The 24,798-nt window shown below is 43.1% G+C and overlaps 1 protein-coding gene and 1 non-coding gene across 2 annotated transcripts in view; both read right to left on the bottom strand.

Moving 5' to 3' along the window:
* Positions 1-24,798, bottom strand: part of LRRK2 (leucine rich repeat kinase 2) — a 163,363-nt gene that overhangs the window by 125,338 nt on the left and 13,227 nt on the right. Inside the window, exons 3-6 of the mRNA XM_038765259.1 lie at positions 15,860-15,966; positions 5,777-5,865; positions 5,146-5,280; positions 3,226-3,360 (exon numbers count right to left, since the gene is read on the bottom strand). Coding sequence (XP_038621187.1) covers positions 3,226-3,360; positions 5,146-5,280; positions 5,777-5,865; positions 15,860-15,966 — 466 coding nt within the window. The remainder of the gene's footprint in view (positions 1-3,225; positions 3,361-5,145; positions 5,281-5,776; positions 5,866-15,859; positions 15,967-24,798) is intronic.
* LOC119924540 lies at positions 12,370-12,507 on the bottom strand. Its single transcript, XR_005449248.1, has one exon. It is a non-coding gene; the product is annotated as a small nucleolar RNA SNORA7 (small nucleolar RNA).

Raw genomic sequence — 24,798 nt, 5'->3', positions numbered from 1 at the left:
AAGCACTGTTCTAAGCGCTGGGGAGGTTACAAGGTGATCAGGTTGTCCCACGGGGGGCTCACAGTTTTAATCCCCATTTTACAGATGAGGTGACTGAGGCCCAGAGAAGTTAAGTGACTTGCCCAAAGTCACATAGCTAACAGTTGGCGGAGCCGAGATTTGAACCCATGACCTCTGACTCCAAAGCCCGTGCTCTTTCCACTGAGCCACACTATTGTACTAAGCACTTGGAAGAATACAACAGAGTTGCTCGATATGCTCCCTGCCCTAAATGAGTTTATAGTCTTGGGGGGAGGAGGGAGGAGAGACAGACAACATCAAACAATCAATAGATTGGAGAAGCAGCGTGGCTCAGTGGCAAGAGCAGGGGCTTTGGAGTCAGAGGTCATGGGTTCAAATCCCGGCTCTGCCAATTGTCAGCTGTGTGACTTTGGGCAAGTCGCTTCACTTCTCTGGGCCTCAGTTCCCTCATCTGTAAAATGGGATGAAGACTGTGAGCCCCCCGTGGGACAATCTGATCACCTTGTAACCTCCCCAGCACTTAGAACAGTGCTTTGCACATAGTAGGCGCTTAATAAATGCCATTAAAAAAGTAAAAAAAACCCCAAAAAACAAAAACAAAACTAGGGTTCACCACCTGGTCAGATGAAAACTAAGATGCAGGCTACTCCACTCACCAGAGGAGTTTCACTGTGGAAGTTAGACAGGCTATCTGTCTCAAACCCTCCACTTTCCCCTACATTTTTGGAAAGAGGGGTGAATCATTTAATAATAAGAATGATGAGGGTATTTGTTAAGTGCTTACCAGATGTCAAGCACTGTTGTAAGTGCTGGGGTAGATTCATTCCACCTTTCTAGACTACATTGCTAGACTGTGAAACCATTGTTGGGTAGGGACCATCTCTATCTGTTGACGACTTGTACTTCCCAAGCGCTTAGTACAGTGCTCTGCACACAGTAAGCGCTCAATAAATATGACTGACTGAATGAATGACTTCATTCATTCATTCGTAATGATTGACTGCTTACTGTGTGCAAAGCACTGTACCAGGCGCTTGGGAGAAGACAATACAACAATAAACAGACCCATTCCCAGCCCACAGCAAACTCAGTCTACAGGCATATAAGCTAATCAGGTTGGACACAGTCCCTGTCCCACATGGGGCTCGGAGTCGTAATCCCCTTTTTACAGATGGGGTAACTGAGGCAGAGAGCGGTGAAGTGACTTGCCAAAGATCATACAGCAGATGAGCGGAGGAGCCGGGATTAGAACCCAGGTCCTTTGGACTCCCAGATCTGAGCTCCATCCACTAAGCCATGGTGCTTAGGGCAGTTTCAGAGGCAGCATTGACCAGTTCCCTGACTGATCCTGGATTCTTTCATTCAATTATATTTATTGAGCACTTACTATGTGCAGAGCACTGTACTAAGCACTTGGGAAGTACTAGTTGGTGACACACAGAGACAGTACCTACCCAATAAGGGGCTCACACTCTAGAAGGGGGAGACAGACAACAAAACACATGGACAGGTGTCAAGTCGCCAGACTAAATAGAATTAAAGCTAAATGCACAACATTAACAAAATAAATAGAATAGTAAATATGTACAAGTAAAATAGAATAATAATTCTGTACATACAATTATACAGGTGCTGTGGCGAGGGGAAGGAGGTAGGGTGGGGGGGATGGGGAGGAGGAGAGGAAAAAGGGGGCTCAGTCTGGGAAGGCCTCTTGGAGGAGGTGAGCTATTGATTGTAAGGCTGTAGCTGTCCAAACCTCCAACTAAACCTCTATCTACCCCTGTCCTTCCCATTAGACTATGGGGTAAGGAAGGAAAGGGGAAGGAAGGCAGTGGACGGGAGTGCTTGGGAAACCCTTCTTCTGCCAACATGCAGGACATGTCAAAGAAAAAGGAAGAGGCTTAGAAAGGCAAGTCTAGGGACAGGAAGAGAAGGTAGGCAGAGAGACTAGATAACAATAATAATAATAATAATAATTATTATTATTATTATGGTATTTGTTAAGCGCTTACTATGTGTGAGACACTGCACTAAGCACTGAGGTGGATACAAGCAAATCGGGATGGTCCCACGTGAGGCTCGCAGGCTCAGTTCCCATTCCACAGATGAGGTAACTGGGGCATAGAGAAGTAAAGTGACTTGCCCAAGGTCACACAGCAGACAAGAGGCAGAGCCGGGAATAGAAGCCATGACCTTCTAACTTCCAAGCCCATGCTGAATTCAGTGAATTAGATGAGAAGCACAGGTTATGACTGGTAGATTAACATTTGAGCAGAGCATATGCAAACTTAGCAAGCCAATTTAAAGAAAGACTATCCGTATTGTAGAGCTCTCTGCAATGCTCCTGCATGGATGGTGTAGTATCTGACTGTTCAACTTATTTTAGGGAAAAAAAACCTCAAAAATGATGAATGCCTCAATCATAGTACATTTATTTTATTGTTGAGGTGAGGAGCCAAAACATTTCTAGACAATGTTTGTAGACTGCATCTGGAAAGTGGTTAGCCCTCCCTCAGAAATTTGCATCTATTATACAATGTATGAATGGACAGTACTTCAGCTACAAATGGAAAGAAAAAAGAAAGGTGAGAAATCATTACTTCTAAAAGAAAAAGAAAGGGGGGGTGTTATCTGGTTTGTTGACTCAGGATGACTCAGTGTGTTTCAAAATCTCCTGTACCATTATTTAGCTTCCTCTTCTTTCAAGTATTAATTTCCTCAGACTGGAAAATCAAAAATTGAGGCTTGCAATTCTGCAATAAGCACTATACAAAGAAATGGCACTTTTCACCAAAAATTATTTTATGCCCTCTTATGCCCTTTCCCTGTGAGATCAAACGCTGATCCCAGATTTCAACAATGCAGTGTATCTATGTAACACAGAAAACAATTATATATTAATGATGAGCACTTAAATTTTTTGCAGAAGGCAAATGTCAATCGTCATCTGAAGCAATAGATTAGCATGATAACAATCCCAACGTGGCAAACGTACACTGTGTTCACCCCGATTTTCTGGTACTTTTATGTTTTGCAATATTTAACAGTCATTACAGACACAGTTCTCAGAAGCATGCAAGTCATTAATAAATGAAGAGTCTCCTACAGTACAAAAGCAGATTTTTAAGCAAATTTTAAAACAAACTAAAAAGGCACTTTGGGAGATGGGGTGACAATCACATTATGTTATCAAGGATTACTTACATGGAACTGCCAATGAGTGTAAGCAGTGAAGTGCATGAAACACCACTTCCTCTTTATTTTTAAATTGTTTTAATGCATCTAACACAATCATATGATCTTTGCTCTCAAAAAATTCAGTCAGTTGCTCTTCTGGAACTAAATTGAAAATAGAATAGAGATTCACCTTAAGAATTCTAACATTTTTAACACTAATACCTTACTTTATACATCACTCAAATAAAAGTAATAATTAATAATCATGAAATTTGTTAAGTGCTTGCTGTCGAGTCGTTTCCAACCTATAGCGACACCATGGACACATCTAGAGAAGCAGCGTGGCTCAGTGGAAGGAGCACGGGTTTGGGAGTCAGAGGTCATGGGTTCTAATCCAGGCTCCGCCAATTGCCAGCTGTGTGACTTTGGGCAAGTCACTTAACTTCTCTGTGCCTCAGTTACCTCATCTGTAAAATGGGGATTAAAACTGTGAGTCCTCTGTGGGACAACCTGATCACCTTGTAAACTCCCCAGCACTTAGAACAGTGCTTTGCACATTGTAAGCACTTAATAAATGCCATCATTATTTATTTATCTCTCCCAGAACACCTCGCTCTCCATCTGCAATCGTTCTGGTAGCGTATCCACAGAGTTTTCTTGGTACAAATCCAGAAGTGGTTTATCATTAACGCCTTCTGCGTGGTAAACCTGAGTCTCCGCCCTCGACTCTTTCCCACGCCGCTACTGCCCAGCCCAGGTGAGTTTTGACTTGTAGCAGATTGCCTTCCCCTACGTGCCAAATATTGTACCAAGGGCTGGGGTAGATGAGGGAGAACAGGTACTGACCTCTCCCTATTTTACAAATGAAGTAACTGGGGCACAGAGAAGTTAAATGACTTGCTCAAGGTCACACAACAAGTAGTGGCAGAGCCGGGATACGCTCCAGTGTAAAAAAAAATAAAGTTCCAGTGCAGGGTTTCTCCTAAATATGCTATTTGTCTAGAAAATAAACCCATTTGGTCCCACTTGCTTCACTGCTGTGAAATAAAAGACTTCAAATACAGAGGAAATGATATAGAAAATTGGAAGGTGGATGGGTATTGAGTATGGGGAGAGAGGAATGGGATTTTGAATTACCCTGGAGATAAAGTTGACATGTCCAAAAGTAAGTGAAGCTATGCTCAGCTCCCTGGACCATGTCACTGGTTTAAGAATAGGTCTAAGTGACAACACTTCAGGTAACTTACCAATGATAGTCTCTACCAAAACAAAAAAAGAAAAATCAATCACATTTATTGAGCTCTTACTGGGTGCAGATCACTGTACTAAGTGCTTGGGAGAGTACAACGATCAAACAGAAGTATTAATAGTCATTAATATTTTCAGAATGTTATTTTAATACTGCATTTCTCCTCTTTTCCTATCTTCCTTTTTCATTTCCCTTTCAATCTCAAAATACTCTCTTTCTCCCAGCTTCAGTCTCTACAGCACTTTTTTAAAAGGCAGAGGTATTATGTTAATTGTAAATCTTTACATATAGCATAGACTCAATGTCATTACAAAAGATGGGTTAGTCCCTTCCTAAGAATCAATTATGTATTACCCACACTTTTAGAGGGTAAAGTATAAGCTTTTCTAGGAAATTTGTTGTTTTCATTATCTTGGAAGTGACTAGCAAAATCCAATTTTAACTTCTCTATGGTGCTGCAGCTTTATTTTTCACTCCAACTCCCCACATGCCCAGTTTATATAACTAGTTTTATATGATTTACAGGATATGAATGAAACACTCTCCAACGCAAGCAACATCTCTGAAATCACTCCATTACTCAATTCTGACATATTCCACTTATTAAACAATGCAATTAGCATACTCCCTCAACATTACAGAACATTTTGACTTTAATTTAAAAAGTACAATGATACATTTTGAAAAACATAAACTACCTCTTTCAAAAAGCACATGTAAAGCTTTACATCCAAATCTTTGAACTTCTTCATTAGATGGGAAGGTATGCATAGCATCAAAAATTAACAAAAATACATCACTCTCTTCGTCCAAAACCAACAGAGTCATCACATCTATATATGGGGAATACAAGAAAACAGACACAAATAATTGACAACATCCAATTGCCTCTGATTTTAGATATAAAAGAACTGTACTTCAGGAAGGGTCACTTAGGTTTGTGAAATAAAGGACAAATCTATATGGTGGACAATAAAAATTCCAAAATTAATAGTCACATTTGCCCCGGGAAAAAAAAAACAAAACCTTTATTAGTATAAAGTATTCACCATACGTTTCTTTAATGGTCCATTTACATCTTCATTTTGAAATGAATGAAAGGGGATTCAAAGCTAGTTATTTTTGTTGTAGTCTGACAGAAAACCATCCCTTTAGCAACATTTCATCAACTGAAGAGACTGCCTGTAAATGTCTACAGGTGAAAATAGATTGAAAAAATGACTATGAAATAGGAAATCCTTACTAAGAGAAAAATTAATTTCATGAACTATTTTGATACCTTAAATTGAAAACTTAATAACATAATAAAATATAAGTACTTGTAGATACCTGAAGTCAGAAGAAGATCTAATGCCTTCAGACCAATTACTGAAAGGTTTATGTTGGCATTATGAAGAGTGAGCATTTTGAGAATCAACCTAGAGGTAAGAATAAATCAGATATTAAGCCAACATTTATCAAATTCATTTGTACTCTGAGACTTCTATTGTCTGTCACAGCTATCTGCTGTTATTCATTTTCTTTTTCAAACACATAATTCCCTTGAACTATGTGAATGTAAGTAAAAAAAAAAAATCAAGAACTCTGCAAAATACATTAGAGCCGTGCTCATTTTTTAAATGAGCAGCTCACAGATCTTTCACCTCTTTATTTTTGATTCAGAATAGCGTCTGAGGGCTCAGAAGCTACTCCTCCATTCACAGGGACCTGGGAGTTGGTCTGTCAGTCAATTGTATTTATTGAGTGCTTACTATGTGCAGAACAGTGTAACATGCACTTAGGAGAGTACAATACAACAATAAAAAGACACATTACCTGCCCACAACAAGCTTATAGTCTACAGGTGGTGATGGTGGCAGGGGAGAGACACACATCAATATAAATTACAGGTCCATTAGTGCTGTGGGGCTGAAAGCGGGGATGAATTCATTCATTCATTCAATCGTATTTATTGAGCGCTTACTGTGTGCAGAGCACTGCACTAAGAGCTTGGGAAGTACAAGTTGGCAACATAAAGAGGCGGTCCCTACCCAACAGCAGGCTCAGGGAGCAAGTCAGGGCAATGCAGAAGGGAAAGGGAAAAGAAGAAAGGAGGTTATGGGTCTGGGAATCATAAGAAACCGGGCTCTAATCCCGGTTCCAACAGTTGTCTGCTGTGTGACCTTGGGCAAGTCACTTAACTTCTCTGTGCCTCAGTTATCCCATCTGCAAAAAGGGGTTTAAGACTGTGAGCCTCCTGTGGGGCATGGACTTTGTCCAACCTGATTAGCTTTCATCTACCCCAGTACTTAGTACAATCCCTGGTACATAACAAGCATTTAAATACCTTTTTTTTTTAAAAAAAAAAAAAAAAGAGGGGTTATCCTAATTCATTGAGTGCCTACCATGTGCAGCACTTTGGGAATGCAATAGTGATACATCATCGAAATGCCCTCTTACCTTTCTCCTCCTCCTCCTTTTCTTTCTGTTTCTTTTTATTCCCTCTTTTTTTCTCCTGCTCCTTTAATTGCTAGACTTAATTCCTTGCAACCCTCCCTCTATTTGGGGGTTACAAAAAAGACTCAATTTTGTAAATAAATACTACTGCATGAAACCATGAGAAGCAAAACCAACCACAATAAAAAGGTAACGGCACCACTGAATCCAAACTTAGAACCACATTCAAAATTTGAAAAGGTTAAAATACTTTTTTCTATATAAGTTCACGTTCTATAATGGGCAAATGCAAAGTCAAAACACCTTACATATGTAAAATTTAAAAACTCCTTCGATACAAAGGCTTACTATATGCAGAGAACTATATTAAGCACTTGGGAGAGTAAAACATATTGTACTCTCCCAAGTGTTTAGTACAGAGCTCTGCACACAGCAAGTGCTCAATAAATATGACTGACTGACATACATTACCAGTCCATAGAGATCACACAATATTATGGAAGGAAAAGCCCAAGCAAGCTGTTGACAGACAGTGAGAAAACAAAGAAATTACTGACTGTAGCAGAGGGATGGTACAATGAAACAGAAAATAAATATGTAGCATACGTCATTAACTGGTATCACTGTTCAGTATTCTTAAGTATTGAGAATGGGTGCAAAAACATATTAGGATTGACGTGAGTTGGCATAGTGGGAATTTAAAAGGTAAGCTTCCTGGAGGAGGTGATATTTCAAGAGGTTCTGAATGAGGGGAGAAGTACCCTCTGGTAGAGTTGAAAGGAAGGGAGCAATACAATCTCGGCTGTATTATACTTTCCCAGGCGTTTAGTACAGTACTGTCACACAGTAAGTGCTCAATAAATACCACTGATTGATTGGTTGAACAACAGAGTGAAGAAATGGAGCCGGACTGTTGAGAACAAGGGGCAGTGAGGTGAAGCTTACAGTATTTAGCAGTAGCATTTTTTGAGCACATAATAATAATAATAATGATATTTGTTAAGCACTTACTATGTGCCAAGGACTCTTCTAAGTGCTGGGGTAGATACAAGGTTGACAGGTTGTCCCACGTGAAGCTCACAGTCTTAATCCCCATTTTACAGATGAGGTAACAGGCACAGAGAAGTCAAGTGACTTGCCCAAAGTCACACAGCTGACAAGTGGTGGAGCTGGGATTAGAACCCATGACCTCTGACTCCCAAGCCCGGACTCTTTCCACTTCGCCACGTGCCGCACTGCATTTTACTAGGCTCTTGGGAAGTGTAGAAGAAGTGACAGAATCCCCCATTGCAGGGAGCTCACACCCTAACAAGGGACGACAAACATGACAGGCTTTAGCAGCATGGCGCAGTGGACAGAGTGTGGGCCCGGTTGTCAGGAGGTCACAGGTTCTAATTTCAGCTCCGCCACTTGTCTGCTGTGTGACCTTGGGCAAATCACTTCACTTCTCTGTGCTTCCGTTACCTCATCAGTAAAATAGGGATTGACTGGGAGTCCCATGTGGGACAGGGACTGTGTCCAACCCGATTTGTTTGTATCTACCCCAACCCTTAGTACAGTGCCTGGTACATAGTAAGCACTTAATACCTTTAAAAAAAAATCCACCAAAATTCATTACTCCCCTTAGACTGTAAGCTTGTTGTGGGCAGGGAACGTGTCTGTTATATCGAGGTACTGTACTCTCCCAAGCGCTTAGTACAGTGTTCTGCACACGGTAAGCGCTCAAATACAACTGACTTTACTAAGAGAAAAATTAATTTCATGAACTATTGTGATACTTTAAATTGAAAACTTAATAACATAATAAAATATAAGTACTTGTAGATATCTGAAGTCAGAAGAAGTTCCTGGAATTTATCTTGCAGCCTTAGCCAACTAATGGCTAGGACCAACAGTATGTTCGTTTGCAAAAATACTTATTGAGTACCCACTACACGCTGGGTACTGTACCAGGCACATGGGAAAAGATAAAAGGAATAAAAGCAGTAGCTGCTTGTTCCTGAGGTGCATGGAATCACTTCACTTCTCTGTGTCTCAGTTTCCTCATTTGGAAACCTGTTCTTCCTCCTACTCAAATGGGGTGCCCCTTGTGGGACAGAGACTGTGTCCAACCCAATTATCTTGTATCTACCACAGCACAAAGCAGAAAGAAAATGCTTAAATACCACATTTATTAATGCGAGAGTACACATTTTCAGTTTGTACGCAGTCATCTTCAAGGACGTCACCCCTAATTTATTCACACTTCAGTTACAATAGACGAGCATCCACTCTTGGCACTTATGTACTTTAATCTCAATCTCAGCACTCATGCAGATATGTTTTTATAGATTATTTACATAGACTGTACATTCCATTATTTGCTGTATCATCGATATGTTTATATTTATACGTTTTTCTTGCAACTTTTGCTATCTGTAAGTAGTTTTGCCTGTCTACCCCATGCAATTTAAAATTCTTCAAGCATCAGTGCTATCTTCACAACATCTCTAAAAAAATCTACCCTTTTCTCTCCATCCAAACTGAGAGGATTGTGTCAGTAACATGTGGCTCTTTGGTTCTCCTTGGTCTGGCTTTCTCCTCTGGATAACTGAGCCCTTCCATTCATTCAATCGTATTTATTGAGCGCTTACTGTGTGCAGAGCAGCAGTATGTATGATACTGCAGCAGACTGTTTGATCCTTGAAGGCAGGGATCACGTCACCTTATTCTAATGTACTCTCCCAAGCACTTAGTAATAATAAAAATGTTGGTATTTAAGTGCTTACTATGTACTGAGCACTGTTTTTAGCCATGGGGCACATACAAGATTACCAGGTTGGATGGAGCCACGTGGGACTCACAGTCTTAATCCGCACTTTACGGATTCATTTATTCGTATTTATTGATCGCTTACTGTGTGCAGAGCATTGTACTAAGTGCTTGGAAAGTACAATTCAGCAGCAGAGACAATCCCTGCTCTCAACAGGCTCACAGTCTAGAAGGGGGGAGACAAACATCAAAACAAGTAAACAGGTATCAATCACTGCTAGACTGTGAGCCCATTGTTGGGTAGGGCCCGTCTCCATATGTTGCCAACTTATACTTCCCAAGTGCTTAGTACAGTGCTCTGCACCCCGTAAGCACTCAATAAATATGACTGAGTGAATGAATCAATATAAATAGAATTATAACAGGCCCAGAGAAGTGAAGTGACTTGCCCAAGGTCACCCAGCAGACAAGTGGTAGAACCGGCATTAGAACGCAGGTCTTTCTGGCTCCCAGGCTCGTGCTCTACCCACTAGACCACACCGCTTATCCCAGAGTTCTAGTACAGTGCTCTACATGGAATAATCTGTGATATTTACTGTCCCTTCTCAGAATCATATTTGGAGAGTTTCTAGCATTCTACCAGTCTCGGCTACAGGAGGGAGAGTAAAGCAGAGGCATGAATGGGGAGAAAACCTGTGAGCCCCATGTGGGACAACCTGATTATCTGGTATCTACCCTAGTGCTTAGGACAGTGCTTAGCACATAGTAAGTGTTTAACAAATACCATCACTATTATTTTTATTATACCCATTCCATTCCTAGCTTGGGCAGCGGCTAGTGAGTGGAAGGCAATCTGCTACAAGTTAAAACTCCCCTGCACTGGGCAGCAGCAGATGGGAGAGAGTTGAGGGCAGAGACTCAAGTTGACTGGGTGGAAGAGGGCAATGGTAAACCATTTCCATATTTTTACCAAGAAGACTCTACGGATTCATTCATTCACATTTACTAAGTGCTTACTGTGGGCAGAGCACTGTACTGAGCGCTTGGGAAAGTATGATTCAACAATAAACAGGGACATTCCCTGCCCATAAAAAGCTCACAGTCTAGAAGTGGGGAGACAGACATCAATACAAATAAATAAAATTACAGACACATAAGTGCTATGGGGCTGGGAGGCCCATGGAGAGGGGTAGGGGAGCAAAGGGAGCCAGTCAGGGCAACGCAGAAGGGTGTGGGAGATGAGGAAATGTGGGGCTTAGTCTGGGAAGGCCAATTGGAGGAGATGTGCCTTCAATAAGACCTTGAAGGGGGAGAGAGTAATTATCTGTCAGATTTGAGGAGGGAGGGCGTTCCAGGCCAGAGGCAGGACATGGGCCAGGGGTCAGCGGCGAAACAGGTGAGATCGAGGCACGGTGAGAAGGTTAACGCTAGAATGACTGCAGATCGATGTGGGGCGTTCTGGGACAGATGTGCCCATGCAAGTACCCGCTATGGGTTGGAAACTACTCGGCAGCGTAAGACAAGATATTTCCTGAGCACTTACACTGTAAGTGCTGAGCCCTATTCTGTAATAGTGTTGATGGCCATGATCCCTGTGTCCACAACACGCTTAAAGTCTACAGGAGTAAAAGCTCAAGTATTGCCATCGATTACTTGATTGATTAACTGCTAGACTGCGAGTGGAGTGAGCAAAAGGTGAGTGAGATGTTGGCTAGAGAATATGACCGGCATCTGGTGGCTTATCACCGGATGTGAATTTGACTGAAAACGGTCAAGCGAGAGTGACACTTCCAACCACATTTGCCACAAAGACTTTCTCTTGCCCTGCTGAGTTTACTGTTGCCAAATCCTGGACCTCTTCTTATTTTGGCTTCACTCTCACCAGCTTCTCAAAGCTTGACCTCAAAAGGGCCACTCCTTTTTGGTTATTCAAGGCCAGAGAGGTTTGTCTGTTGAAGTGTTCTCTCAACATTCAGTCATGAGCAGCAAGAGGAACAGAGAAGCAGCATGGCCTAGTGGAAAGAGCAAGAGACTGAGAGGCACAGGACCTGGGCTCTACTCCTGGCTCTGCCAACTGCTTGCTGGGTAACTCTGGGCAAGTCACTTCACTTCTCTGTGCCTCACTTCTAGGCATAGAGCACTCTCTAATTAAACTGTAAGCCCCATGCTGGACAGGGACAGCCTGGCCTAGTGGGAAGAGGCCAGGCTTGGGAGTCAAGGGCCTGGGTTTTAATCCTAGTTCTACCACTTGTCTGCAGTGTGACTTTGGGCAAGTCACTTCACTGTTCTGTGCCTCAGTTCCCTTACCTACAAAATGGGGACTAAGACTGTGGGCTCCATGTGGGAGAGGGACTGTGTCCAACCTCATCAGCTTCATCTATCCCAGAACTTAAGTCTGTTTTTGTTTTTTTAAAATGGTATTTGTTGAGCACTTGTCTTGTGCTATGCTGTCCAGTTGTCTCCGACCCACAGCGACAACAAGAATACAATTCTCCCAAAACACCCCAGCTTCATCTGCAATCGTTCTGGTAGCGTATCCACAGAGTTTTCTTGGAATACGATTCTCCCAAAACACCCACCTTCATCTGCAATCGTTCTGGTAGCGTATCCATAGAGTTTTCTTGGAAGTGGTTTCTATGGAAGTGGTTTACCATCGTTTCCTTCCACGTAGTCAGCTTGAGTCTCCTCCCTTGATTCTCTCCCCTGCCACTGTTGCCCAGCACAGGTGAGTTTTCACTTCTAGCAGATTGCCTTCCACTGGCTAGCCACTGCCCAAGCTAGGGATGGAATGGGTAGGCCTCTGCCTGACTCTCCCTCTCATAGCCGAGGCTGGTAGAATACTTGAAACACTCCAGGTGTGTTCCTAAGAGGGGTGTTAAGCACTTATTGTCAAACACTGTTCTAGCTATTGGGTTAGACAGAAGTTAGGTTGGACACAGTCCCTGTTTTAAAATATGGTATATGTTAAGCACTTATTACGTGCCCAGCACTGTACTAATTGTTGGGGTAGATACAAGCTGATCAGGTTGGACACAGTTCCTGAGTCACTGGCTCACTGGATCGAAGAGGTGGAGGGGCGGGAGGGCTTATGCAGTCTCTATCACCAAGGGCCGTGTAGTATATCTAGTCCTATTTAATTTATTCTATTCAACAATAATGGAGGAAGTTACAGGGGACTTGGGGGTTGGTGTTAGACTGTGTACTAAACTCAGTCGTTCAATTCAACAGGTTATAAGCACCACAGTCCTTGAAAGCAGTCATTCAGGAGTTGCTATAGTGATTGGCTACCCAATAGATGATATTACCAGGAAGACACGCAGAGGTTTATTAACTGCTGGGCAATGATCACTCAGCACTAAAGACTGATGATAACCCTAAAAAACCAGAAGTCACCTACCAGCCTGTACCACAGAAAACTTGAACACAACCAAGGAGTTCCACTTGCAACAACTAACTGAAGGCTATTTTAGGGATTCAGCAAACTAGTCAGTCAGTCATATTTACTGAGCATGTCATATTTACTGAGCACTGATTGTGTGCAGAGCACTGTATTAAGCACTTGGGAGAGTACAATATAATAATAAACAGACACATTCCCTGCTCACAACGAGCTTACAGTCTAACCAGTGATGCAATGATAGTGGCTTAGTGGAAAGAGCCCAGGCTTGGGAGTCAGAGGACGTGCATTCTAATCCCGGCTCTGCCACTTGTCTGCTGTGTGACCTTGGGCAAGTCACTTAACAATAATAATAATGATGGTATGTGTTCAGCGCTTACTATGTGCCAAGCACTGTCTGTGCCTCAGTTACCTCATCTGTAAAATGGGGATGAATAAATAATAATAATCATGGCATCTATTAAGCGCTTACTATGTGCAAAGCACTGTTCTAAGCGCTGGGGAGTTTACAGGGTGATCAGGTTGTCCTCCGGGGGGCTCACAGTCTTAATCCCCATTATACAGATGAGGTAACTGAGGCCCAGAGAAGTTAAGTGACTTGTCCAAAGTCACACAGCTGACAATTGGTGGAGCTGGGATTTTTTTTTTAGCATTTATTAAGCACTTCCTATGTGCAAAGCACTGTTCTAAGCGCTGGGAAGGTTACAAAGTGATCAGGTTGTCCCACGGGGGGCTCACAGTCTTCATCCCCATTTTACAGATGAGGTAACTGAGGCCCAGAGAAGTTAAGTGACTTGTCCAAAGTCACGCAGCTGACAATTGGTGGAGCTGGGATTTTTTTAGCATTTATTAAGCGCTTACTATGTGCAAAGCACTGTTCTAAGTGCTGGGAAGGTTACAAAGTGATCAGGTTGTCCCATGGGGGGCTCACAGTCTTCATCCCCATTTTACAGATGAGGTAACTGAGGCCCAGAGAAGTTAAGTGACTTGTCCAAAGTCACGCAGCTGACAATTGGTGGAGCTGGGATTTTTTTAGCATTTATTAAGCGCTTACTATGTGCAAAGCACTGTTCTAAGTGCTGGGAAGGTTACAAAGTGATCAGGTTGTCCCATGGGGGGCTCACAGTCTTCATCCCCATTTTACAGATGAGGTAACTGAGGCCCAGAGAAGTTAAGTGACTTGCCCAAAGTCACACAGCTGACAAGTGGCAGAGTGGGGATTTGAACCCATGACCTCTGACTGCAAAGCCCGTGTTCTTTCCACTGAGCCACGCTGCTTAAGACTGTGATGAAGACTGTGAGCCCCATGTGGGACAACCTGATTACCTTGTATCTACCCCAATGCTTAGAACAGTGCTTGACACATAATAAGCACTTAATAAATATTATAAATACATTTTTAAAAAGGCAAGGAACAGAAAACTTAATCAAGAAGAAAAGCATATAAGGACACTGTCAGTTAAAGTGTGGGCAGCATATCATAAATACCTTCAGAGCTTGTTGTGAGCAGGGAATGTGTCATATTGTGACGTTGTACTCTCCCAACTGCTTAGTACAGTGCTCTGCACACAGTAAGTGCTCAATATATGATTGATTCAGAGCTGTAATGCTGTACTACCTTCTAAAATAATAATCTTCGTAGCCAAACACCATATTAAGCACTGGATTAGAAACAAGATAATCCCATTGGACACAAGTCCTGTCCCACATATGGCGCACAGTCTAAAAAAAGGATGGGCATTTCATTGTCATTCTGTAGCTAAAGAAAAGAGGCAGAAGTTGAGTGACTTCTCCAAGACAGCAAGTGGACAGAGCTAAGACTTGAACCCCTGTCGCTTGTTTCCTGGTACCCTTCCCACTGGGCCATACTGTCTTCCTATATCGTTGTGACAGCCCAGGCCCCCCTCACATGCCATACATTTGAAAACTAAAGCAAGTCCATCAGCATCACCTACATGCTACATGATGCAAAGCACGGCAATGGATGAACAACAAAGCCTTACAACAAAATCACTCCATTAGCTAAGTCGGTTCATAAATATAAACTGTCCAGATTTTCTAGTGACAGTTACATAAAGTATTACAAGTAAAATAATAATAATTTCCACATTAAAATTTCTAAATTCTACATGTTTTTGTTTTCTTGATAGTGGCAAACTAAATTAAAAGCAAACTTAAGGTTGTTCACCATCGTTCATAAAATTATACAAGGAGGAATTCCCCTGCAATGCATTTCCCTTGTGAAACACATTTCAAAAGCAATTAGAACAGAGGAAGTGGGGCATTTCAATGGCATCTAATAGGCTACAGACTGCAAAACTAGGCCTGGTGAAATTCTTTCAGGATTTGGGTCCTGATATGCTCAGAGAAAATTTCCTCTTTTGCCTTCTTTTTGAAAGCGGTAGTTCAAACCACATAAAATGCACACACGTTTAAGGTACTTAGCAGAAGTATAGCAAAGGATGAAAAAGTCACTACAGTACTGGGATGAAGGAACAGTTCCTGTATTTTTGTAGAACTATAAGGTACTTCAGACTAGTTCTATCAGCTAAAAACTCATTCTGGCTTTAGGTTTAAAAATCTCACTTCTCTGAAAATAGAGGATAGTTCACAGTGACATTTATCCCAGTTCTGCAGTGATAACCAAGTGTTCTTTTTTCATCAATCCCACCTCCTGCCCCGTGCCACACGCGGGCGCGCACATACGCACAAAACCCACTTTTTTATGGACAACATACAAATCTGGAGAAAGAGAAGGCTGCCTCTCAAGATGTGGGAATCTTATACGAACCTCTACACGTGATATTTCGTGGGATTTTTATACTTACTGATGAACAGCAAGAACTTCCCAATCGTTCCCAACGCCCTGCGGGGATAGGCTCTGCATTGTGGCTGGACATATTTCTATTAGTTTACAGAGAAGTGACCAGCCCACCTGAAAAATAATAGAGATCATTTCATTAGTAGGGCATCCTCTTTAAAAATCACAAGCGGTTTTCATGATATTACTTAAAAACCATAGCTGGGGAGATGAAGCCCATAAATCAAGGACCCAAAATCTTTGAGATAAACAGGGAAAAAAAAACCCTTTTCACCATCAGCTTTATTAGGGTTCTCAAGCAGCTCTCTCCCAATGATTGCTTGATTGAAGAAAAACTAAAATAATGCCCGGGATCTTGCCACTGCACCCTATTTGTTTCGGTTCTTACACCCAGACTAGGTCTTTGGAAGTAAAGACTCTGTGGTGCATCCATAGTATTTTTCCTCTAAAAGAACCCACAGAACAGTAAAAATAATATACAATTACTCCCCCAAGCTTTTTATGAGCTATAAAGGGTTCTGGTGTAAGATTTGACAGTTGAAACAGCTTCACCACAAAAAGGTGACATCACTACAGTTGATTAATCTGTGGTGTTTTTATGTGTAGAACACACTACTAGGCACTTGATCCTGTGGTGTCTCCTCAGTGTCCTCTAAATTAAGGAAAAGAACAGGAAAGTGTTTAAATAGTGTATTTTCTCTTTGCTTGTAGATCTCAGCAGATATGCCATCAGTTCCAAATGCTAGACCATTTTTAGGGTTCTGTGGTGGTGGCGACTTTCTCAGTAGTTGGAATAAGTACCATGGCTTCAGATGTGGGTAAGTCAGTCAGTTAACTGTATTTATTGAGCGCTTACTATATGCAGAGAACTGTACTAAGCACTTAGAGTAAAATACAACGTAACAGAAACATTCCCTGCCCACAACAAGCTAACAATCTAGAGAGGGAAATAGACATTAATATAATAATAATGATGGTATTTGTTAAGCGCTTACTATGTGCAAAGCACTGTTCTAAGCGCTGGGGGGGTTACAAGGTGATCAGGTTGTACCACGGGGGGCTCACAGTTTTAATCCCCATTTTACAGATGAGGTAACTGAGGCACAGAAAAGTTAAGTGACTTGCCCAAAGTCACACAGCTGACAGTTCCTGGAGTTGGGATTTGAACCCATGACCTGACCCCAAAGCCCAAGCTCTTTCCACTGAGCCATGCTAGACCTTAATACAAATAAATAAAATTACAGATACATACATTAAGTGCTGTGGGGGGAGATGAATAAAGGGAGCAAGTCAGGGCAAGGCAGAAGGGAGTGGGAGAAGAGGAAAGGAGGACATAGGGAAGGCCTTTTGGAGGAGATGTGCCTTCAGTAAGGCTTTGAAGGTGGGGAGAGTAATTGTCAGATTTGGGGAGGGCGTTCCAGGCCAGAGGCAGGACATGGGTGAGAGTTCACTGGTGAGATAGACGAGATAGAGGTCCAGTGAGTAGGTGGCATTAGAGGAGCAAAGGGTGTGGGCTGTGATACAGTAGAAGAATAGCAAGGTAAGGTAGGAGAGGGCAAGGTGGTTGAGTGCTTCAAAGCAAATGGAGAGGAGTTTTTGTTTGTTGCAGAGGTGGATGGGCAACCACTGGAGATCCTTAAGGAGTAAGAAAATATGGCCTGAATGATTTTGTAGAAAAATGATCCAGACAGCAGAGTGAAGTATGGACTGGAGTGGAAAGGAACAGGAGGCTGGGAGGTCAGCAAGGGGGCTGATACAGTAATCAGGGTGAGATACGATAAGTGACTGGATTAACACATTAGCAGTTTGGATGGAGAGGAAAGGATGGATTTTGGCAATGCTGTAAAAGTCAAACCAACAGGATTGCATATGTGGGTTGAATGAGAGAGAGGAGTCAAGGATAACACCAAGGTTACGGGCTTGTGAGACAGAAAGGATGGTGGTGCCATCTGTAATGATGGGAAAATCATGGGGAGGACGGGGTTTGGGTGGGAAGGTAAGAAGTTCCATTTTAAATACATTAAGCTTGAGACGATAGGAGGACATCCAAGTAGAGATGTCTTGAAGGCAGGAAGAAATGTGAGGAGGGAGAGGGAGAGGGAGAGGGAGAGGGAGAGGGAGAGGGAGAGGGAGAGGGAGAGGGAGAGGGAGAGGGAGAGGGAGAGGGAGAGGGAGAGGGAGAGGGAGAGGGAGAGGGAGAGGGAGAGGGAGAGGGAGAGGGAGAGGGGAGAGGGAGAGGGAGAGGGAGAGGGAGAGGGAGAGGGAGAGGGAGAGGGAGAGGGAGAGGGAGAGGGAGAGGGATTAGGGCTAGAGATGCAGACTTTAAGCTCGTTGTGAGCAGGGAATGTGTCTTTATTTTTATACTGTAATATCTCAAGAGCTTAGTACAGTGCTCTGCACACAGTAAGTGTTCAATAAATATGACTGAATAAATGAATGAATTTGAGTATCATTTGCATAGAAGTGGTAGCTGAAGCCACATGAGCGAATGAGCTCTCCCAGGGGGTGGATGAATAGCAGGGACCCCAGAAACTGAACCTTGAGGGTCCCCCCCACAGTTAGGGGGTGGGAGGCAGAGGAAGAGTCTGATAAAGAGACTGAGAATGAGTGACCAAAGAGATAGGAAGAGAACCAGGAAAGGACAAAGTCAGTGAAGCTGAGGTTGGATAATGTTACCAGGAGAAGGGGGAGGTTGACAGTGTCGAAGGCAGCCGAGAGGTGGAGGAGGACTAGGATGAAGGCAAGGAGATCACTGGTGACCTCTGAGAGAACAGGATGGATACAAAATAATCAGATCAGATACATTCTCTGTCTTACTTTGGGCTCAGTCTACATAAGAGGGACATCAGGTATTGCAACCTAATTTAACAGGTGAGGAAACTGAAGCACAGAGAAGTTAAGGTTGCACAGCAAACAGGTGGCAGACCCAGAATTCAAACACAGGCCCGTGCTCTTTTCACTAGTCCTTGGCGGCAGCAGCATAAGAGGAGCTAGTCAGAAGTTATACTCTTATACTCTTATCTCCATGACCTGTGGCACTTCAGAGCAGAACAGGACATAGTGAATAGAGATGGGCCCAGAGTCAGAAGGACCTGGTTCTAGTTCCGGCTCCGTCACTTTTCTGTTGTGTGACCGTGGGCAAGTCACTTCACTTCTCTGTGACTCAGTTACCTCATCTGTAAAACGGGGATTAAGACTGTGAGCCCCATGGGGGACATGGACAGTGTCCAACCTGATGATCTTTTATCTAACCCAGAGTTTAGAACAGTGCCTGGAACATAGTAATCGCTTAACAAATACCGTAAGAAAGAAAAAGGCTCCTGATGTTTTGGTGTGGGCCAAGGAGACCATTCCTGAACATTAGTGAGAAATGCCTCCTTTGGATATTTCACATTAAGAGGAACTTAACTTCAACCTCTAAATTGCACAATAGCCTATTAGCTTTTTTTTCCTCTAAAGGTCAAGTCACTATTGACTTCAAAGTCACTGAAATTGGGGAAGAGGGAAGATAAGATTATTTGATAATGTTTATTCTAGATATTAGAAGTGGGGCAGGATGGAGTGTTGAAATGTTTAATACAGCCAGTTTAACAGGGCCAGGTGGGAGGCCAATTTACCTTTTCCTACCCTAGTGCTACCCCTGTTCTGATCACTTGCTTAAACTTTAGACTTTCTAGGCAGTAGAACCAACAGACTGTGAGCCCGTTGCTGGGTAGGGATTGTCTCTATCTGTTGCTGAATTGTACTTTCCAAGCACTCAGTACAGTGCTCTGCACACAATAAGCCCTCAATACGACTGAATGAATGGATGCCATTATCTCAACTTGACCACCTTTTGATTCTGTCCACATGCCCGACTCACTGGTAAATTGGTGTTAGATAGAAAGGTGCAGTTAGCTTAGGGGTTGTAGTCAAAGATTAGCCTCCATAGCTTGGCAACCATTTGGGAGAACATATAAGCCTTCCACGGGGTTCAGTTCTGAAACCAGTTCTCTTTCAACATGAAAGAGCATAAGCCTGCGAGTCAGCTCTGGGTTTTAATTCCAGCCCCACCATTTGCCTGCCTTGTGCCCTTAGGTAACTTTTCTGTGCTTAAACTTTCTAAGATGTGAAAATGGGGATAAAATACCCATTCTCCTTCCCTCTCCATGTAGGATGGAGAATAGGTCCAATCTGCTTATAATGTATCTGCAGTGTTTGGCACGTAACAGACATTTAACAAATACCACAATTATTATTATGATGGGGATGATGTTACTACCTGCAGGAATTAAGACGATGTTCATCCACTTTTCGAGATCTTGCATTAAGTGGGGATGCTAATCAATGTGTGTAGAGTACTGTACTAAGCCCTGGGAGAGTACGCTACAACTGAGAATTGAATGAACCACAAGTATAAAATCAAAGGGATTTAGACCGATGGGGAAGGTGGCCCTATAAAAACTAAAAACTGAATACAGGCAACTGCTTTAATCAATCAATCAGTTGTATTTATTGAGCACTAAGTGTGCAGAACATGGTACTAGGCGCTCAGGAGAGTAAAATATAAAAGAGTTGGAAGACATGTTCCCTGCCCACAACGAGCTTTAGGTAACACACTTAAAAATAGCTCCAGAAACACGAGTTGGGAAAGGAGTGACTAGGCTAAAGTACAGCCAAAAAACATGAAGGGTTCAAGATTGGCCACGGGCTGAAATGAGTCAGTGATGTAATTCTGACATCTTAAAGTCAGCAGGGTAGAGACTCCAGCCCCAGTCCAAAACCTCACCCTCAATAGCTCACTCTCTTAATTCCCTGCACATGATGACCCCCAAAGTCAGTCAATCAATCGTATTTATTGAGCATTTACTGTCTGCAAAGCTCTATACTAAGTGCTTGGGAGAGTACAGTACAAGAGTATAACAAACACATTCCCTGCCCACAACGAGCTTACATAACTCTCAAAAGCAGGCATCCCTAAAGTAGACCAGTCTAGCCTGAAATGGGCATTTAAAAGAAGCAGCATGGCCTAGTGGATAGCCTGGGAGTCAGAAGGACCTAGGTTCTAATTTTGGCTCTGACACATCTGCTGTGTTACCTTGGACAAGTCACTTAACTTCTCTTGGCCTCAGTTACCTAATCTGTTAAATGGAAATTAAAACTGTGAGCCCCATAAGGGAAGGGGACCGTGGACCCCTTGTTGGATAGGGATTGTCTTTATCTGTTGCCAAATTGTACTTTCCAAGCGCTTAGTACAGGCTCTGCACACAGTGAGTACTTAATAAATACAACTGAATGAATGAAAGGGACTGTTCCTCACCTGATTTGCTTGTACCACCCCGCCCCCCAACCAGTGCTTAGTACAGTGCCTGGCACATAGTACGTATTTAACAAATGACATTATTATTATTAATGTCAGCTTTATTATTAATGACCGCATAGGTGCGGTTTTATAATGGTCTCAGCAGACCATGGACAGGGAAGAGATGGAGTTCAGCAATCAGTGGTCACTACATCCTCTTCACAACCTAGAAAAGGTCAAGGGATAAATGTCCAAATATCTCTAACCAGAGACAGCTCACTCTCCCTAGTACAGTTTGCATGTACATTTAGCACAGCATGTCTTGAGAGCCATAGTGGAGTGCTGCACTACATTTTTGAGGAACATATTCATTATTTTATTCATTCGTTCAATCGTATTTACTGAGTGCTTACTGTAAGGAAAGCACTGTACTAAGTGCTTGGGAGAATACAATGCAACAACAAACAGACACATTCCCTGCCCAAAACAAGCTCACAGTCTAGACACATAGACCAGAGGAAGTCTTGTCTAGTGAAAAGAGGCCAGACCTGGGCCGAAGCCAGGCTCTGCCTGCCACTTGCCACTGTGGTGGGACCTTTGGCAACTCACTCAATTCCTGTGCCTCAGTTTCCTCCTCAGTAAAATGAGGGTTTAATCCTTAAACTATGAGCCCCATATGGGACAGGGACTACGTCCAACTTGATTATCTGGTATCTACTCTAGCACTTAGTAGAGTACTTGACACAAAGTAAGTGCTTAAGGCATACCATTAAAAAAAGAAATGGTACCAAGAGAAAGAATGCTAAGGTATTTAGATTTCTTATTGAGGATTATTTGCTAAATTTTGCATAGTTCACTGAACTGTCAATAGTAGGTAATATTTTAAATAGCAAAAACATAAAATATAACTGATTAAGCACCTGGCCAGATTGTTTTAGAGGATCATTTACAAATATACATTGTAAATTCCGGACGTTCCGGACATTCAACTCCCTCCTCAGGCCCCCTGCTCCTCCCCCTCCTCCATCCCTCACCCGCAACGATCTGGCCACCTACTTCATTAGGAAAATTAACACCATCGGGTCTGAGCTCCCCAAAGTCACCCCTCCCCCTTCTCCATCCCCGGGGCTCTCAACCCTCTCCACTACTTTCCCATCCTTCCAGCAGTATCTTCAGATGAGATATCCTCCATTCTATCAAGTGCCACCCATCCACCTGAGCTTCTGACCCCATTCTCTCTCATCTCATGAAAACTCTCTCCGGTTCCCTCCTCCCCTCCTTAACTTCCATCTTCAACTGCTCACTCTCCACTGGTTCATTCCCCTCCACCTTCAAACATGCCCACATCTCCACCATCTTAAAAAAAACCCTCTCTTCACCCCACTGCCCCTTGTAGTTATTGCCCTAGCTCCCTCCTATCCTTCCTTTCCAAACTCCTGGAACGAGTTGTCTACACACGCTGCCTCTAATTCCTCAACTCCAACTCTCTCCTAGATCCCATCCAATCTGGCTTCCATCCCCTGCACTCCACCAAAACTGCCCTCTCCAAGGTCACCAACGACCTCCTTCTTGCCAAATCCAACAGCTCCTACTCTATCTTAATCCTCCTCTACTTCTCAGCTGCCTTCGACACTGTGGACCACCCCCTTCTCCTCAACATGCTATCCAACCTTGGCTTCACAGACTCCATCCTCTCCTGGTTCTCTTCTTATCTCTCCGGCCATTCATTCTCAGTCTTCTTCGCGGGCTCCTCCTCCCCCTCCCATACTCTTACTGTAGGGGGTTCCTCAAGGGTCAGTTTTTGGTCCCCTTCTGTTCTCCATCGATACTCACTACCTTGGTGAACTCATTTGCTCCCACAGCTTCAACTATCATCTCTACACCGATGACACCCAAATCTACATCTTCACTCCTGTTCTCTCTCCCTCCCTCCAGGCTCGTATCTCCTCCTGTCTTCAGGACATCTCCACCTGGATGTCTGCCCACCATCTAAAACTCAACATGTCCAAGACTGAGCTCCTTATCTTCCCCCACACACATTGTCCTCTCCCTGACTTTCCCATCACTGTAAATGGCACTACCACCCTTTCCATCTCACAAGCCAGCTACCTTGGTGTCATCCTCGACTCTGCTCTCTCGTTCACCCCACACATCCAATCCGTCACCAAACCTGATGATCTCAACTCCACAACATCGCCAAGATCCGCCCTTTCCTCTCCATCCAAACCGCAACCTCGCTGGTTCAATCTCTCATTTTATTCCAACTGGATTACTGCATCAGCCTCCTCTCTGGTCACCCATCCTCCTGTCTCTCCCCGCTTCAGTCTATACTTCACTCTGCTACCGGGATTATTTTTGTACAGAAATGCTCTGGGCATATCACTGCCCTCCTCAAAAATCTCCAGTGGTTGCCTGTCAGCCTTCGAATCAAGCAAAAAATCCTCACTCTCGGCTTAAAGGCTGTCCATCATCTCGCCCCCTCCTACCTCACCTCCCTTCTCTCCTTCTACAGCCCAGCCCACACCCTCCGCTCCTCTGCCACTAACCTTCTCACTGTGCGCCATTCTCGCCTGTCCCACTGTCGACCCCTGGCCCACGTCCTTCCCCTGGCCTGGAATGCCCTCCCTCCACCCATCCGTCAAACTAGCTCTCTTCCTCCCTTCAAAGCCCTACTGAGAGCTCACCTCCTCTAGGAGGCCTTCCCAGACTGAGCCCCCCCGACTTTTTCCTCTCCTCCCCCTCCCCCATTGCCCCCTCCCTCCCTCTGCCCTACCCCTTCCCATCCCCACAGCACTTGTATATATTTATGCATATTGATTATTTTATTTGTACATATTTATTGCTCTATATTTATCAATGATATGAGTATAGCTATAATTCTATTTATTTTGATGGTATTGACACCTGTCTACTTGTTTTGTTTTGTTGTCTGTCTCCCCCTTCTAGACTGTGAGCCTGTTGTTGGGTAGGGATCACCTCTATATGTTCCTGATTTGTACTTCCCAAGCACTTAGTACAGTGCTCTGTACACATTAAGTGCTAAATAAATATGATTGAAAGAATGAATGAATGAAATACACTGCGTGAGGAAAGCTGTGTCTCTTGTAATTAGTATGCAGGGCTGAACTAGAAATTCTTTTTTTCAGTATCATTTCTACCTGTCATTTAACATCTTTTCCCACTCCATACCTTAGTTTTCTCATCTATAAAAGGGAAAAACCCGTTTTCTTCTTCAGAAATAAGGCAGGCTTTGGTATATTCAGAAATGAAAGTGGATTCTATTTAAGGTGAAGAGCTCCTTATCATCAATTGTATTTATTGAGCACTTACTATGTGCAGAGCACTGTACTAAGCGCTTGACAGTACTAATTACAGCAGGTGGTACTATATATATATATATATATATATATCAACCAGGAGTACTTATTGAGCACTTACTTTGCACACAGTAAGCGCTCAATAAATATGATTGATTGATACAGAGCACTGTACTAAGCACTTGGGAGGGTACCACACTATAGAATGGGTAGACACTAAAATACTGGAGGCAGCTTTTCCATTCAAGAAAGACCTTTACTAACCCCCTCAAGAAGAAGCAGCGTGGCTCTCAGTGCAAAGAGCATGGGCTCGGGAGTCAGAGGTCATGGGTTCAAATCCCTGCTCTG

Source organism: Tachyglossus aculeatus, chromosome 2 (genome assembly GCF_015852505.1).
Source record: "Tachyglossus aculeatus isolate mTacAcu1 chromosome 2, mTacAcu1.pri, whole genome shotgun sequence".
NCBI classification, from domain to species: Eukaryota; Metazoa; Chordata; class Mammalia; order Monotremata; family Tachyglossidae; genus Tachyglossus; species Tachyglossus aculeatus.
Note: the sequence above shows the minus strand (reverse complement) of the source record. Positions and strands in the feature narration are given on the sequence as shown.